This window comes from Microcaecilia unicolor, chromosome 1 (assembly GCF_901765095.1).
Source record: "Microcaecilia unicolor chromosome 1, aMicUni1.1, whole genome shotgun sequence".
Classification (NCBI taxonomy): Eukaryota; Metazoa; Chordata; class Amphibia; order Gymnophiona; family Siphonopidae; genus Microcaecilia; species Microcaecilia unicolor.
Window position 1 is genome coordinate 249,629,908 of NC_044031.1, and position 17,546 is coordinate 249,647,453.

Consider the following 17,546-nt stretch of genomic DNA (forward strand, 5'->3'; position numbering starts at 1 on the left):
CTCATTTACCACAAGTTTGTGGACATGCCTCCCTGCTGTATCCTCTGGTAACAGGTCACTTTTCCAGTACCCCTGATGGGCCCCCTGTCACCCTTCTTGGGAATATAACCCTGGTTTCTCAGCTTTCATAAATATGCAAATTCACTCTATACCAGATGCAAATCCCCTTTATTAGCACCCTGCTCCAGTGTTGTGGGGAACAACTTCTTTCCAGCATATCATTCAACTTCCAATAATACACAGTTCCATTACTACCAAAGGCATACCAGGTAAGTACCTTCTTGTTTTTTAGAGGGATCCTTCTCTTTCCACTTCCAGGGGATCTCCTGCAGCAGGCTTCCCAGGTACCCATCTCCTCTCTTCCTTCGTATTCTTCGAGGGTGCTCTTTATAGGGTGGCTAATAATCCTCCCCACCTCTTTAGGCCCCTCCCCCTGGTTCCAGAAAGGCCCAGGACCAGAACTATCTCCACCTTTCCATCTCCTATTCTGAGAGTTTCCCCTGTTGGCCTCTTCAGGGAAGGGCAGGTCCTATACCATGAGCACCCCCTAGCTGTCCCTTCAGGTCATTCCACTGGTGTACCCTCTAGTGACCAGATCAGGGCATTTTCCAGTCTTTTCCCTAGGACAGTGCCCTCTTGCGGCCTCCTTAGGGTAGGGCAGTCCTGTGTTTATCACACTGTCTCCAACAGTTCAGTCTCCTTTGTTTTCAGCTGCTCTGGGGATAGTCCCTCTCCTCAGCTTCCCTTTGAGGAGGAATGATATAATGCTTTCTTAGCCAGGGGAATTGGGCTTCATCCCTCTCACACCCCCTGTCTACCTGGTGGGGTAACTCAGTCCCTACCTCAGTGGGGGAAATCCCAGCCTTCCCTTCCCAAGGACTCTCTGGCTTTAGATTTTCTCCCTCAGTAATGGGATGTTTATTTCTGGGGGTAATTTTACTTAGAACCTGTGCTTTAGGGGAGGCCTTTGTGACTACTTCATCAAAATATGCCTGCCAGCCCCACCAAAAAAAGAAGTGTTCTCAACACTGCTGTAAGACTTGACACGTTACTAAAAGATCGATGCAAGGGCCAGATGTACTAATGCCTTGTATTTGTGGCCTGGGTATCCCAATAAAGATATGATTGTCTTTCCATGAACCGGTAGAGTCTGACTGCTTTCTTTGCAGCTGACTTATCACCTATATCCTAAGTAAAAGAAAACAAATAGGAAATCGATCTACAAGATCCAGCATGGAAAAAGAAGCAGTAGATCTTAAAAAAAAGCTCCAAGATGTGCAAAACGTACAATTTATTCACCACTAAAATAATAAATACATAAATCAAAAGCCCGACAAGGCTATGTTTCGCCCTCTCAAAGGGCTGCGTCAGGGGCATGAAAACAGAAACCAGTGGTGTTGACATGCTTCCCCTACTGGTTATAAACTATGCTCTCTGAGAAGACAGTAGTTTATAACCAGTAGGTATTTATTATTTTAGTGGTAAATAAATTGAACATTTCGTACATTTTGCACATCTTGGAGTTTTTTTTAGATTACTTCTTTTTTTCCGTGCTATATCCTAAGTATGCAGAAATCCGTTGTTTTTTTTCTCTTGTAATACTTCAAATGTGCCCAACCTCAAGAGGTCCTTGTACTGTTCCAACAGTTTCAAATAGCAGATCAGGCCCTTGGTTACTAGAAAACTGTTCAAAGAATTTTACAATTATTAATCAGATTCCAGACCCTGGAGGCATTAATACTTTATGGAGGCTAACAGGGACACTGAGTGGTTTTTTAGATGTCGCTGGCGGTATCTCCAGTTATTCAATACTGGCCTATGACCGGGCACCAGTTTTGAATATTTGGGTTTATGGGATCAGCTCTCTTGTGTGGTTAAGTGTGATATTCAGCACTTAACTGCTTAAGCAACACCGCATAAAGATAGGACTGACTTTTATGTAGTTTGATTTGGCTAGTTGTTAACCCCCAGATTCTAAATAGTGCATCTAGAGATCCGTGCTGAAATCCAGGCGTATTCTATAACAATGTGCATAACTTAATTGGCTTAGCAAGCTAATCAGCATTGATAACTGCACTTAACAAGCAATAATGAACACTAACTGGCAATAATTAGAATTTATGCGCACAACTTTCTAAGCATATTCTCTAACGAAGTGCGCCTAACTTCTAAAGTGTGCAGGCAAAAAGGGGCGAGGTTATGGGTGGGGAAATGGGCGTTTCGTGGGCATTCCAAAATTTACGAGCATAGTTAGAGAATATGGCCCAGTGCGCATAAATCTACATATTGGGATTTATACCATGTTTTCGTTGCTGTAAATGGACGCATTTAGTTTTAGGCACTGGAATATCAACTAAGTGTATTCTATATACCGCGCCTAATCTAGGCGCTGTTTATAGAATACACTTAGTTGACAATGAGGGGCATAATCGAACGAAAACGCCTATCTCAATGGACGTTTATCTCCGATAACGGGTACGTGAAGGGGCGGGACAAACCGTATTTTCGAAAAAAATGGACGTTCATATTTTTTCCCGAAAATACGGGTTGTGCAGGGCAAATGCCTTGGATGTGTTCGTTTTTGAGCTGGGCGCTTTTGTTTTTCAGCGATAATGGAAACCGAAAGCGCCCAGCTCAAAAACGAATACATCCAAGGCATTTGTTTGTGGGAGGGGCCAGGAGTCGTAGTGCACTGGTCCCCCTCACATACCAGGACACCAACCGGGCATTTTTACAAATCAAAGAAAAACCGTAAACGAGCTCCCAAGGGCATAGCAGCTTTCCCTTGTGTACTGAGCCCCCCAAATCTCCCCCAAAACCCACAAGTCTACACCATTACCATAGCCCTATGGGGTGAAGAGGGGGCACCTACATGTGGGTACAGTGGGTTTTGGGGGGTTTGGAGGGTTCAGTATTACGCACCACAAGTGTAACAGGTAGGGGAGGGATGGGCCTGGGTCCACCTGCCTGAAGTCCACTGCACCCACTAACAACTGCTCCAGTGACCGGCATACTGCTGTGATGGAGCTGGGTATCACATTTGAGGCTCGCATACAGGCTGGAAAAAAAAGTTTTTAAACTTCTTTTTTTTTGGTGGGATGGGGTTAGTGCCCACTGGGGGAGTCAGGGGAGGTGATCCCCGATTCCCTGCAGTGGTCATCTGGTTATTTAGGGCATTTTGGGACTTACTCGTGAAAAAACAGGGTCCAGCAAAAGTGCCCTAAATTCTCATTAAAAACGCCTTTCTTTTTTCGATTATCGGCCGAGGACGCCCATCTCTCCTCGGCCGATAACCATGCCCCAGTCCCGCCTTCACCACACCTCCGACATGCCCCTGTCAACTTTGTCCGCATCCACCACGGAGTGCAGTTGAAAACGTCTAAAATCGACGTTCGATTATACCGATTTATTTGTTTTTGTGAGATAAACGTCTATCTCCCGATTTGGGTCGAAATATAGGTGTTTTTCTCTTTCGATTATAAGCAGGAATGTTTTCCGCATGGATTTTTTAGGCGCCAATTTTAAAGATTCTTTTCAATCAATAGCACTGGGATTTATCGTTGTTATTATTATTCCTAGTTACAGAATAGCATGTAGCCGATTATTCTGGTCATTTACGTGCATATTTGGTGCCTTCCTTATAAAATTACCCCCACGATGCCTGTAAACGTTTTCTCATCCTTGTACATTTTTCACATTCTGTTGTCTAAATATTAAATTAAAAATGCATTAAAATAAGTGCTTGTTTCATTGATCTACACCAATATACACAAAATAAATTGCTGGCAAATCAGAACAATCCTACAACAAAACAAAAAATACAATATAAGTAGAAACACTGTGAAGGAGAAAAAAAAAGATCTCAGTGCCTCAGAGCAATTTGCATGTGACTCCTCAGTCCTAGAGCTCAGCTGATTTAATCATAGATCTAAAAACTCTTTGCCCTAGTAGGAAACGAGGGCCAAACTCCAACCATTCTGCACACTGGGGCTGGGGGTTGAAAACAGCCTACGTATTTAAGCTATCCCAATGAACATGTTAAGACTTGCTGGTCACAACTTTGTTAAAAAAAAAAAAAAAAGACATTGATGTAATGAACATTGAAATACAGGAGAAATCAACTTCTATACAATGATTCAGGACAAGCCAAACTAGGCTGGCAATCCACTGCCAAGAGCTTTGAAATATACATGCTCAACTTTAAATTAAAATCTCAGTAGGGAAGACTTCAGGTATAAAGGATGAGCTTTTCTGAATTGTTTTTTCTATGGTAACTCCATCTACATTTTGGAGAACATTGGAGGTTAGAAGAGAGTCTTTCAGGAGTTCAGTACAAAACCTATCATTATCTGATAAATATAAATCTTAAGATCACACAAAGTCCAGGATGATGGAAGCTGTGTAGTGGAGCTTGGCACAGAAACACACTTGTATTCATTAGACCATCTATTTGCATACATAATAAACCTTTACCCATGGGGGTTACCATAACTGCAGTAAGAATGAATCGTACCCAAAAGCATGGGGTAGACTAGACCACCTCATACCATCCTTCTCAGCCCTATCTTTCTATGATTCACTGTTCATGAGTGGAGGTGGGGGGGGGGGGGGGGGACGACGACAAATGTTCAATCAACTGGCCAAGATGCACACTTCTCTTGGTTGCTTGCATACCCATTTTGTTTTTAGTAACTTTACCAGTACATGTGCTGGTCTGAATCTAGATTGAGACAGGCATGGGAAAGTCATTGCTTGCCCTGGGATTGGTAGCATAGAATGTTGCTACAATTTGGGTTTCTGCCAGGTACTTGTGACCTGGATTGGCCACTGTTGGAAACAGGATACTGGGCTAGATGAACTATTGGTCTAACCCAGTATGGCTATTCTTATGTTCTTATGTAGACGAAAGATGCACGCAGACGGCTGAGCGTTGAGTGCAACTTGGACTCTTGCTTGCATATTTATGGTGTTCGCTTTCTGTAAACTGTGAGACTGAGGGACTGACAGGCCTGTTGTAATCTGTGTGGCTGGCATGTGGGCATGACTTGGCTTTATCTGGTAGAATAAAAACACTGAACCCATCAAACAGCAAATACGGCCATATGCATGTGTGAGTCATTCTCTACATTAGGAAAGTGTTGTTCCCAGGGACAGGAACATCGCTGACTAAGACGGATATAATGCATTGCACGCTGGTAAAGGAGACAGATCAGGAAAAGGAGTCGTGTACAGGATGAGAGGAATTCAGAAACGCATGAGGAAAGGTCTGGTGAAGCAGAGAGTAATGATCGGAAGTACAAACAGAAGAAATGTATGATCTGTCAATTTTTTTTTCAGACGTACATTTCAGGAGCAGCTTGGCAGGTTCCACAATGTCTGCTTCATTTTGAAATACAAGTGAGTCCACAAAATCTCCATCAGGAGGAGGATACGGTGGGGGAGGGGGGATCACTAACAGAGGTGGAGCACGTGTGGTGCCTCTTGGAGGCTTTTGTGGCACCTGTCTTCCATTACCTATGTGGAGGGATTAATCAGTTGGTTAGATATCATCACACTGACCATCACTTTTAAAATCAAAACAGAACAGCCACTCACAGTGCATATAGATGTATATGTACAGTACTAGAAATGACAAATACTAATGATAATACTAAATATATCATAAAGGTGGCTAACAAATCCCAATCAATCAATAAATGTATACGTTTATATACAGGTAACAATCTCATGCACACACACACAAAACACAATTATCCTTCAATTTTCCATCAACACAATTCAAAAGAGCTAACAAAGTATACCCAGTTTCTGAAAGGAAGGCTTTAGGTTAGTCCAGGAATTTTGATGGCTATAGTGCTCATTTCAAAAGGAAAAGACAACATAATCCATTACAAAAGAGACTTTAAAAAGCTAAAACGTCTCTTTTTAGAAACTAGGTCAGTTTGCAGATCTCACTGAAACCAGTTTCAAGTCAGTTTAAATGCATTCCGTGATGGTGGCGGATGGTTCATTCTGCAGTGTCTAATTATTTTTAAATGATCTTGAGTAGGGGGGACAAGGTCAGTCAACCACAGTCATAACACAGCAATTGCACAGAAACTGCACACTTTCAGATACATTTCTCGGCAAGGCAGACCACTTAGCAATCTGGGGCTTATCCATGGAGCTGGTAAATGCTATAAGATGGGTGATGATAAATCAAAACAGAAAGGAATGCAATATTTCAGAGGCCTCAAATGAGCCTGCTTTGCAGCAGCAAAATATTCCTGAGATCTACTCACCTGTGGCAGTTTTAGTTTCCGGATAAGTTTCATCATGTGGTTACTCTAAAAACCAGGAGGCCGATTTTCAGACCACAGGAGTTAAACCGGCTAACTCCTGTAGTCAGTCCTGAGAGCTGATATTCAATGCTGGGCCGTTTCTGGTGACTGGCATTGAATATCCAGTTTAACTTTGGCTGGTCAGACTTTAACCGGCCAAGTCGGTATTCAGCGCTGGCCAGTTAAAATCAGACTGGTCAAAGATATTCCAGGGTTTCATGCAGCCAAATATGGCCACCAAGCTTGGCTGGTTTAAGCTTAAAAATCGGTGGATAGATGGTTATCCTGCATTTAACTGGCCAGGTGTCGATCCTGGCCAGTCAAGTGAGGCTGAAAATGGGGGGAGGGGGGCAGATCTTTTAGCTGCCCAGGAAGGGGAGATGGGGACATGAATTTAAAGAAAGTGGCCCATGTGCTCTGGTGCTATTTAAGAATTCAAGAGACAAGTTGCTATTCTATCCATGAAAAGCCAAGTTTGTACATTGCTGAAAACTGAGACCTACTTTGTACTTGCAGTCCTTGAGACCTATCACTCATTACTGCTTTGTCACCTGCAAAGTTGTATTCTGCTTTAAAATGGTATTTGATGTATATTTTCTGATTATTGTATGCTATAATTAACTAAAATTTCCTTTGTGTTAAAAACTGTTTTGGGTTAGTTTTAACTAAGGAAGGTGATCTATAAGTTTAAAAATGAAATGAAATGTAATTTTCTTTCTTTGCCTCACTGTTTGAATGCTAATAAATATGAAGACTTAAAAGTATTTTTAACGGCTGTTCTTTCACAGATCCCACAGTATGGGGCTTAGAATAAATATGGTAGGATTCTGAACTTAAAAAAAGAAGCTATAAAACCTTAAGTCATATTCACCCCGTTCCTTTCCCTTTACACAGAAAACCTGAAACACCACATTTTATAAATGATATAAAATTATGCTTGAGTAACAAAAAGCCATGAGTCTGAAAGAGTTCAGTTAATGGGGACTGAAATGGCTACTACACTATAATTCACTGTTGACTGGACAGATAAACAGAGGTGGGAAAATCACATGCACCCAACTGTATTATTATTATTATTAATTACATTTGTACCCCGCACTTTCTGTATAACCAATTACAATTGAACTGCGGGCACCTGTCTCATGCAGCTACTTCTGGGCTGAGCCATCAGGAGAGAATCTCAAATAGATGAGGCTAGGCCAGCGGCTTAACCATTATGAAGACTACATGGTCAGCCATTTGTTCACTTTGTAATGATTAATGAGGGGCAGGAATGGAGGTCGTTACTACTCTGCACATTTCTTCCACACAGGCATAAGCCTTTTAAATGTATGACTGCCTTGAATATGCTTGCAGGAAATCCAGAGGAGACCTAGAAGCTTTTAGCTATTACTGCAGCAAGATGAACCCACAAGTAGACTAGTGGTCAGTGCAATGGACTGTAGAGAAAGGGATCCAGGTCCATATCCTACTCTAACTAGTGCACTTGCAGAACTAGTGTTAGTAATATGTAATTTATCTTTAAAATCAAGCATGGTACCAGAAGACTGGAGGGTGGCCAATGTAACGCCAATGTTTAAAAAGGGTTCCAGAGGTGGTTTGGGAAATTATAGACTGGTGAAACTGACGTCGGTGCAGGGCAAAATGGTAGAGACTATTATAAAAAATAAAATTACAGAGCATATATACATAAGAATGGATTAAAGAGATATGGAGGAGTATAATCAAAAGGGACGCCCAAATTTTCCTGAGGACGTCCTCGCAGGACGTCCCGGTGAAGGGGTGGGGAAACCTGTATTATCGAAACAAGATGGGCGTCCATCTTTCGTTTCGATAATACGGTCGGGGATGACCAAATCGCAAAATTTAGGTCAACCTTAGAGATGTTCGTCCTTAGAGATGGTCGTCCCGATTTTCGGCGATAATGGAAACAGAGGACGCCCATCTCAGAAACGACCAAATCCAAGCCATTTGGTCATAGAAGGAGCCAGCATTCGTTGTGCACTGGTCCCCCTGACATGCCAAGACACCAACCGAGCACCCTAGGGGGCACTGCAGTGGACTTCATAAATTGCTCCCAGGTGCATAGCTCCCTTACCTTGGGTGCTGAGCCCCCCAAACCCACTACCCACAACTGTACAATACTACCATAGCCCTAAGGGATGAAGGGGGGCACCTACATGTGGGTACAGTGGGTTTCTGGTGGGTTTTGAAGGACTCACATTTACCACCACAAGTGTAACAGGTGGGGGGGTGGGCCTGGGTCCACCTGCCTGAAGTGCACTGCACCCACTAAAACTGCTCCAGGGACCTGCATATTGGTGTCAGGGAGCTGGGTGTGACATTTGAGGTTGGCATAGAGGCTGGAAAAAATATTTTTAAAGTTTTTTTTTAGGGTGGGAGGGGGTTAGTGACCACTGGGGGAGTAAGGGGAGGTCATCTGGTCAGTTTGGGCACCTTTTTGAGGCTTAGTCGTAAGAAAAAAATAGACCAAGTAAAGTCGCCCAAGTGCTCGTCAGGGACGCCCTTCTTTTTTCCATTATCGGTCGAGGACGCCCATGTGTTAGGCACGCCCCAGTCCCGCCTTCACTATGCTTCCGACACGCCCCTGTAAACTTTGGTCATCCCCGTGATGGAAAGCAGTTGAGGACGCCCAAAATTGGCTTTTGATTATGCCAATTTGGGCAACCCTGGGAGAAGGACGCCCATCTCCCATTTTGTGTCGAAAGATGGGCGCCCTTCTCTTTCGAAAATAAGCCTGAAAGACAACATGGATTTAGTGAGGGAAATCTTGCCTCACCAATCCACTAGATTTTTTTGAAGGGGTGAACAAATGTGGATAAAGGTGAGTCGGTTCATATTGTTATCTGGATTTTAAAAAGGAATTTGACAATGTACCTCATGAAAGACTCCTGAAAAAATTACAGAGTCATAGAATAGGAGGCAATGTCCAATTGTGGATTAAAAACTGCTTAAAAGATAGAAAACAAAGAGTAGGGTTAAATGGTCTGTATTCTCAATGTTGAAGGGTAGATAGTGGGGTACTGCAGGGACCTGTGCTAGGATTGTTACTTTTTAACATACTTATAAATGATCTAGAGATGGGAATAACTAGTGAGGTAAGTAAATTTGCTCATGACACAAAGTTATTCAAAGCTGTTACACTACAAGAAGATTGCTAAAAACTGCAAGAGTATCTCACGAGACTGGGAGACTAGGCATTCATATGGCAGATGACATTTAATGTGAGCAAGTGCAAAGTGATGCACATGGGAAAGAGGAATCCAAACTATAGCTATGTGATGCAAGGTTCCATATTAAGAGTCACCGACCAGGAAATGGATCTGGGTGTCATCGTTGATGATATTTTGAAACCCTCTGCTTAGTGTGCAGTGGCGGCTAAGAAAGAAAATAGAATGTTAGGAATTATTAGGAAAGGAATGGAAAGCAAAAATGAGAATGTTATAATGCCTTTATATTACTCCATGGTGCGACTGCACCTCGAATACTGTGTGCAATTCTAGTCACCACATCTCAAAAAAATATATGGTGGAATTAGAAAAGGTACAGAGAAGGGTGATGAAAATGATGAAAGGGATGGGACGACTTCCCTATAAGGAAAGTCTAAAGTGACTAGGGCTCTTCAGCTTGGAGAACAAACGGTAGAGGGGAGATATGATAGTCTATAAAATATTGAGTGGAGTGGAATGGGTGGACATGAATTACATGTTTACTCTTTCCAAAAATACTAGGACTAGGGGGCATGCAATGAAGTTATAATGAAGCTACAAAGTAGTAAATTTAATATGAATTGTAACCTGGATTAGCCACTGTTGGAAACAGGATACTGGGCTTGATGGACCTTCAGTCTTTCACAGTATGGCAACACTTATGTTATGTGGAGGAAATTGTAAGCCTTCCAAACCCACAAATACCAATTGTACTTGTAGATAGGAGGCATCTGCAGACCTGAGAGCTTTTGTAGTGGTGTACAGTTAGGTACAAGTAGGTTTTTAGGTGTTCCTGGAGGTTTCACAATATAAAATAAGGGTGTTAAGGTGGGACTTGTACTTGGGTCCCTTTATATGAAGTCCACTATACTGTCCAACTGATCTACTGGGATGTCTGTGTGGCCAGTTTACTAGGAATGGTGTCACACAGTCATCCCTATGGTTTGGTTTTGTATGTTTTTCTCTAGGATGTTTACTTTTTTAAAAATGGCACCTAAAGAAATACATACTGAGCACAAAAACGCTGGAAAATAATGATTTTTGAAACAAAAAATAGATGTTTTTTTCTGGTTTGAAAATTGCTATACTCCGGATGAGAATTTTAGACGTTTTCAGCAAAACGTCTACGATTGGACATCATAGTGAAAATGCCATGCTATCAACTCCGGACTGAAACTTTGGTTGAATTATGACACTGCAAATTTTTTCTTCTGATTTTGTCTTGGATCTCAGCTGATGGTCAGCCATTTACCCTTCAGTCTCCAAGGAGTTAAGGCGGTTTAAGTGACCAGCCTTATGATGGGGCACTTTTTTTCCAATTTCATCTAGCTGAAGTTCTCTTAGCTGAGGACATGAGGAGCTCATAGCTTACTGCATGCCCCATCAGTGAAGCCCGCCTCTTACATCTAGGAATGAGCAATATGCAATAGATTTTCCTGCTTGGATCTGCTGAATGAACCGGATTCTCCCTGTTGGAGACAGCGGGCTGATTTTGGTAGACCATTTGTCTGACCCAGAACATCACTTCTATTCTCATATAGTACACCATACTAAGGGAATACGTACACTTAACGAACAGCATTTCTAAAATAAACAAAAGCCATGCTCACAGAGGAATTCTATACACAGCAGTTAGTGGTACACACAAATAATCCCATCCTGTAAACAGATTGATTTTTTTTTAACAATCATATCAAAACCACAGAACTGAACTTCCAACCCTGACTTACAGACTTGCTCCAGCTGGACCTTTGTGATCTCTTCTCCTAGGCCTCCCCCCACCAAACTCCCATGCACAGAGAAAATTGAAAAGCACCACACGACCAGCAGCAACACGCAGAGCCCATGCTTTGCTGGAAGCCAGAGTCTCACCAGGGTCACTTTTTCTATTCTCTTCCTTCTCTTCTACTTGGTTTGGCATAACAGAAGCTGGTGGAGCTGGAGCCCGTCGCTTCTTTTTCTGCAGCTCATTTTGTGATGTTTGTACAATCTGAAACAAAACCAAACAAAGCAAGAGGAATACAGTTAACGGTCATCATTTCTTATAACTGAGAAAAAATATTTCACTTCAAAGCAGAATTTCACACTGGTGCAGGCAGAACTGAAGCAGCAAATGCAATTACGCACAGCTGAAGCTTAGGGTGACAACATTTTGGTGTTGGCAGTGCAGCAGTAGAGTGATATCTAATCTCTCATTCCCCTGCTGCCACTGTCACCCAAACTCTTCCTGGCCACTGCAAACTGAGTGCTAGTGTGGGACCTTTCAGTAGTGGCCTGCACTCAAGAGCTAGGTCCTGCCTTCCCATGGACAGGAAATGCAGTGCGGAGGATGGGACACAGCAGCGTTTGAGGACAAGCCTCTACTGAAAGGCTAAAACCTGTCATTTGTTTTCTCTATAACATCACCAAAATTCATCCCTTCCTTTCTGAGCATACTATCAAAACCCTTATCCACACTATCACCTCTCACTTAGACTACTGCAACTTGCTTCTCACAGGTCTCCCACTAAGCCTTCAATCAGTTCAAAACTCTGCTGCACAACTTATATTCCACCAGTGTCACTATGCTCATATTAGCCCTCTCCTCAAGTCACTTCATTCACTCCCTATCCATTTCCGTATACAATTCAAACTCCTCTTATTGACTTACAAGTGCATTCACTCTGCAGCTCCTCAGTACCTCTCCACTCTTATCTCTCCCTACTCTCCTCCCTGTGAACTCTGTTCATCGGGTAAATCTCTCTTATTTGAATCCTTCTCCTCCACTGCCAACTCCAGACTCTGTTCCTTTTATCTTGTTGCACCATACACCTGGAATAGACTTCCTGAATCAGTATGTCAAACTCCAACTCTGGCCATTTTCAAATCTAGGCTAAAAGCCCACCTTTTGGGGGCTGCTTTTAACTCTTAACTCCTATTCACTTGTTCAGTACCCATGGCTGTTTTATCATTCCTACTTTAAGTAATTCCCTTATCCTTTATTTATCCTGTTTGTCTGTCTTGATTAGATGGGAAGGTTTGTCGAGCATGGACTGTCTCTTACATGTTCAGTGTACAGTGCTGCGTACATATAGTAGTGCTTCAGAAATGATAAGTAGAGTAGTAGTGAAAGATCCCATGCTGGCGCAGAGTACCTCTGGAGCAGGTCAGAAGTAGGGCAACAACAATGGCCATAGCAGGGGAATGAGAAGGGGGAAAATGCTGGACATGGAGCTGTGATGGGGAAGGGGAGATGAAATGCTGAATGTAGAAGGGGTAGGGAAAGGAAGAGGAGATGCTGGACATGGGGAAGAAAATGCTGGGTCCGACACAAAGTGCTTAGGGAGGAGAAGGGAAATGCTGACTATCTGGGGGAGAAGTAGAGAAGGGAAAAGGGGTTGCTGGCCACCTAGGTGGAAAGACCTTGAGCATGGATTCCAGATTGAGAGTGTATCCTAACTGGACTATTTGAAGAACCCACCTGTTGGAGGTTATAAGAGGCCACCTTTGGTGAAAAAATACCAACCTTCCTCTGACCGGTAAGTCGTCCGGCACGGACACTTTTCTGAGGCTACGCTGCACTGGAGCCAGTCAAAAGCCCGTCCTTTGCTTTTGCTGGGGAGCCGCAGGGGCCTTAGTTGCATGCAGTTGACGGGAATGAGCGTGCTGGGACTGAGCCTGGATAGGCTGCCGAGAAGCAGGAGTGTACCTACGCCTATTATAGGAATAGGGAGCACTCCTCTTCTCTCCAAAAAACCTCCTAGATGAGGAGGCGGTAGCAGAAGATGCCCGGCGGGAGAGAGAATACATAGCATCATGGTGCTTCTTGATCTGATTGACTATGTCCTCTACTTTTTCGCCAAAAAGATCATCCCCCCCGGCAAGGAACATCCGCCATTTGCTGCTGGGTCATAATCCAGGTCAGAGACACGCAGCCATGAGAGTCTGCGAATCACTATATCTTGAGCAGCTACTCAGGATGCCACATCAAAAGTGTCGTAAGTACCCCTGGCCAGGAATTTGCGATACACCTTCTGCTGCCTGACCACCTGGTGAAAAGGTTCGGCGAGCTCCGGAGGAAGTGCTTCGACCAAACTGGACAGTTGCCTCACCAAGTTCCGTAAGTGGATGCTCGTGTAGAGCTGGTATGTTTGGATCTTGGCTGCGAGCATAGTGGCCTGATACGTCTTTCTCCCAAAAGAATCCAAGGTCCTAGACTCTCTGCCTGGGGGCACCGAGGCATAGTCTCTAGTACTCTTGGCTCTTCTGAGAGCACAGTCCACCACCATAGAATCATGAGGTAGTTGGGCCTTCACCATTACTGGCTCTCCATGGACTCTGTACTGGGACTCAGCTTTTTTGGGGACCACTGGATTAGACAGAGGGAACGACCAATTTCACATAAGAACTTCCCCGAGTGTGTTATGCAAGGGGGCCGTTGCAACCTCTGTGGGTGGAGAAGGATAGAGTACAAGACCTTGAGCATCTCAGCCCTGGGCTCATCCACAACCTCCATAGGGAAGGAAATATCATTAGACATTTCCCGAACAAAGGAGGAAAAAGAAAGATGCTCAGGGGGAGACATCCTTCTTTCAATTGACGGAGTAGGATCTGAGGGGACCCGTAGGACTCTTCTTCAGAAAAGTATTTGGGATCTTCCTCTTCCTCCCACGAGCACTCATCATCGGCATCAGACAAAAGCTCTCTAAGAGCAGCCCGAACCTGAGCCTGTCTCGATGTCGAGGAACGACGACCTCGAGGGGGATGTCTAATAGTCAACCTCTGCCTGGACTGCGGCGAAGCTTCCTCCGCTGACGTCGAGGGAGAATCAACCCAGGTGGCGGCTGACGCCGATGCCGCAAGAGGTACCGAGGATGGGGACCTCACCACAGGCGAAGGCCCAGATGCCACTTCCACAGTCGATACAGAAGGTGCAAGAACCCCTGGCACTGAAGGACACTGGCGCAGCAATCCTTCCAGAAGCTCTGGAAGAAGGGCCCTAATGCGCTCGTCAAGAGCCTCCATTGAAAAAGGCTGCGGGGCCGGTGCAGGAGTCAGTGGCAGAATCTGAGGGGGTTCGAGAGCCGGTACCAAGCTGCCAGAAGACCGACGCATTGGTAACTCCTGTATAGAGGGTGAGCGGTCCTCCCGGCGCCGACGCTTCTTGGATGCCGAATCCCTCGTCTCCCCGAAGCTCTCGGTACCGTGCATGGAAAGAGAACGATGACGGTGCTTCTTAGCCTTCACTCAATGCCCGTCATCGAGACTCCTCGGTACCGAAGAGAACATGGAATCCTCACGCCTCCTCGGGGCCGGGTCCAACGAAGGTCGGTCCCGGGGGGCCTGCACAGCAGTAGGCCTCGAGACAGATGGAGACCCACTCGATGCCTCGCTGCTCCTAGCATGATGCGGTCGTTCGGCAGCCATTACCTGCGCTCTCGAAGTTGATGCTTCCCTCAACATCGACACCACCAACCTCGGTAACGATGTCAATGCCGACGTCGAAGGACCGGACCGATCAGTAAAACGTTTTTCACGTTGAGCATCCCGAGACACTTGGGTCCACTTTTTCATTAAAGAGCACAGCTTACAAGCAGCTGGCAAATGGTTGGGCCCAAGGCACTGGAGACACCACACGTGGGGGTCGGTACCCGAGATGGTCCGGTTGCAGCGAGTACAACGCTTGAAGCCACTGGGAGTCCTCGATGACATGGACGGAAAAACGGCAGCTGTGAAATTAAAGGATCGTGCCAATCAAAAAGGCACAAAAAAGGAAACAAAAAACCCGGCCGAGCAACCTAAAAGCTGGCCGCGACAAAAAAAAAAGAAGGTAACTTAAACAAGTGAATAAAAACTAAGAAAATAAGGTGAAAAACTAACTTTTTAAAAAAAATATTTGTAATAAAGTACAAAAAACGAGGAAGAAAAAAGGGGAGTGGTAAACGCTAGACAAAGTCTCCTGGGCCAAAAATGAGCACAGCGAAAAAACGTGTCACTCAAGACGCGGATAAAAAGAACTGAGTTGGGCACTCTCACTCTGCGGGTGGGAAGCCATTCGCGCATGCGCGGTTCGCTCTGCCCGCGCACCAGTGCATTCTAGAAGTTTTTTGTTTTTCTTAGGGATTTTCCGGTCTCCTGGGCCGTCGCAGACGATGACCCAATCGTGAGAACAAGCAGCCTGCTTGTCCTCGGAGAAAGGTACAAATTATCCCTGTCAACTTCTAAGCAGCTTGTAGATGCAAGGAACCCCCCCCCCCCCCACACACACACACACACAAATGCTAGAAGCCTAAAAAGTAAGATAGGAGAGTAGAGTATATAGCATTAAATGAAAAGGTAGATATTATTATTATTAACATTTGTATAGCGCTACCAGACGCACGCAGCGCTGAACACATGACATAGAGAGAGACAGATATAATAGGTATCTCAGAAACCTGATGGAAGGAGGACAATCAATGGGACACTGTGCTCCCAAGATATAAATTATATTGCAATGATAGGGTGGATCAAATTGGAGGGGGGGTACGCTGTATGTTAAAGAGGGAACTGAGTTAAACAAAATAAAACTTTTGTATGAAATAGATAGCAACATGAAATCCTTTTGGACAGAAATTCCATGTGTGAAGGGAAAGAATATACATATAGGGTTATACTACCATCCACCAGGTCAGAACAATCAAACAGATAAAAATATGTTAACAGAAAACAGAAAAGCTAGCAAATTTGGCAACAGTATAATAATGGGCAATTTCAATTACCTCAATATTGATTGGTTAAATGCCATATCAGGGCATGCTAGGGAGGTACAATTCCTAGACATAATAAATGACTGCTTCTTGGAGCAACTGGTCCAGGAACTGACAAGAGGGGGAACTCTTTTAGATCTAGCCCTTAGACAGATTTGCCTGCACTGCCTCTACTGAATGCAAATCTATCTCATGAATATTCATTGTGGATATACTGAAGACCTGACTGGCTGGGGTGCCTCCAGGACCAGTTTTGGGGACCACTGTCTTATGATATATAGAACTCAAGAAAGCCCAAACTTCTTCCCCAAAACGGTGTATTGATGCACAGTCCCAGACATAGTGCTTATAAGAAGCGTCTCATTGACCACACTTAATACAGGTTCCATCAGTGGGGAATCCCATCTTTCAAGCTCGAGGATGAATATAAAGATGCATCAGAAATTTATAATGCAGTTCTTGTAACAGTGCACTCTCCACCAGGCAGGTGGATTCACGCAAGCTCCACTGTAAATTGTCCAGGGAGTAAGCTCCAAAATCTCAAAACCACTGGTCCACTATTTTTTGTAAAGGGGAATTTCTCAGCGGCCGCTTTAAAGTATCATAATATTGGTCCAAGAGGCCTTTATGCTTGCTGATATAGGCCAACATTCATCAAACTCATTCTCCTGAAAATTAATAGCAAAGGAATGTAATAAAGAGGTAACATAATGCTGAATTTGACAATAGGAATACCAATCATGAGTAGTTATATGAAATTTCTGTTTTAAACTTTCATAAGGTAAAATTTTGCCTCATCCTTCTCTACCATGTCCCTAACTAATTTCAACCCCCTCTCCTCCCACCTTCTATAAGTACTGAATCCCACACCTGGGGGAAAATCTGCATTACCCACTTAAGGTGCTGTTTAAAAAAATTAGCAAAAAATTAAACTTTTTCACTGATGTCAGGAAAAGTGGCAGAGCTAGCTGCACCTACTTTGGAAACAGGATACTGAGCCCAAAGTAAGCTTTCTTTTGCAAAAGCTATCAGCAGGTAAATATGAGTAACACTGATACCTCAGCTTATTCCAGTTTTTCTACATCTACTGTATGAGGCCGCAGGACAAGAGGTATCAGGAGGGTCCCTCAACCCCCACTCCGTGGTCTTTTCAGTGATATGAAAGGTCTGATGTAGTCCTTGGTCCAAAAAAAATTGTGTCCCCTAATGTAAAGGATGGGAATTGATAAGGAAGAGAAGAGCGGGAGATTTAATTCCAGTGGTTGGCA

General features: G+C 44.0%; 1 protein-coding gene across 3 annotated transcripts in view; it reads right to left on the bottom strand.

Annotated features, from left to right (window-relative positions):
• Nucleotides 1–17,546, bottom strand: part of COBL (cordon-bleu WH2 repeat protein) — a 459,548-nt gene that overhangs the window by 79,734 nt on the left and 362,268 nt on the right. For all 3 annotated transcript variants that reach the window (XM_030205475.1, XM_030205461.1, XM_030205468.1), the window contains exons 8-9: nt 11,423–11,540; nt 5,344–5,514 (exon numbers count right to left, since the gene is read on the bottom strand). In XM_030205475.1, coding sequence (XP_030061335.1) covers nt 5,344–5,514; nt 11,423–11,540 — 289 coding nt within the window. The remainder of the gene's footprint in view (nt 1–5,343; nt 5,515–11,422; nt 11,541–17,546) is intronic.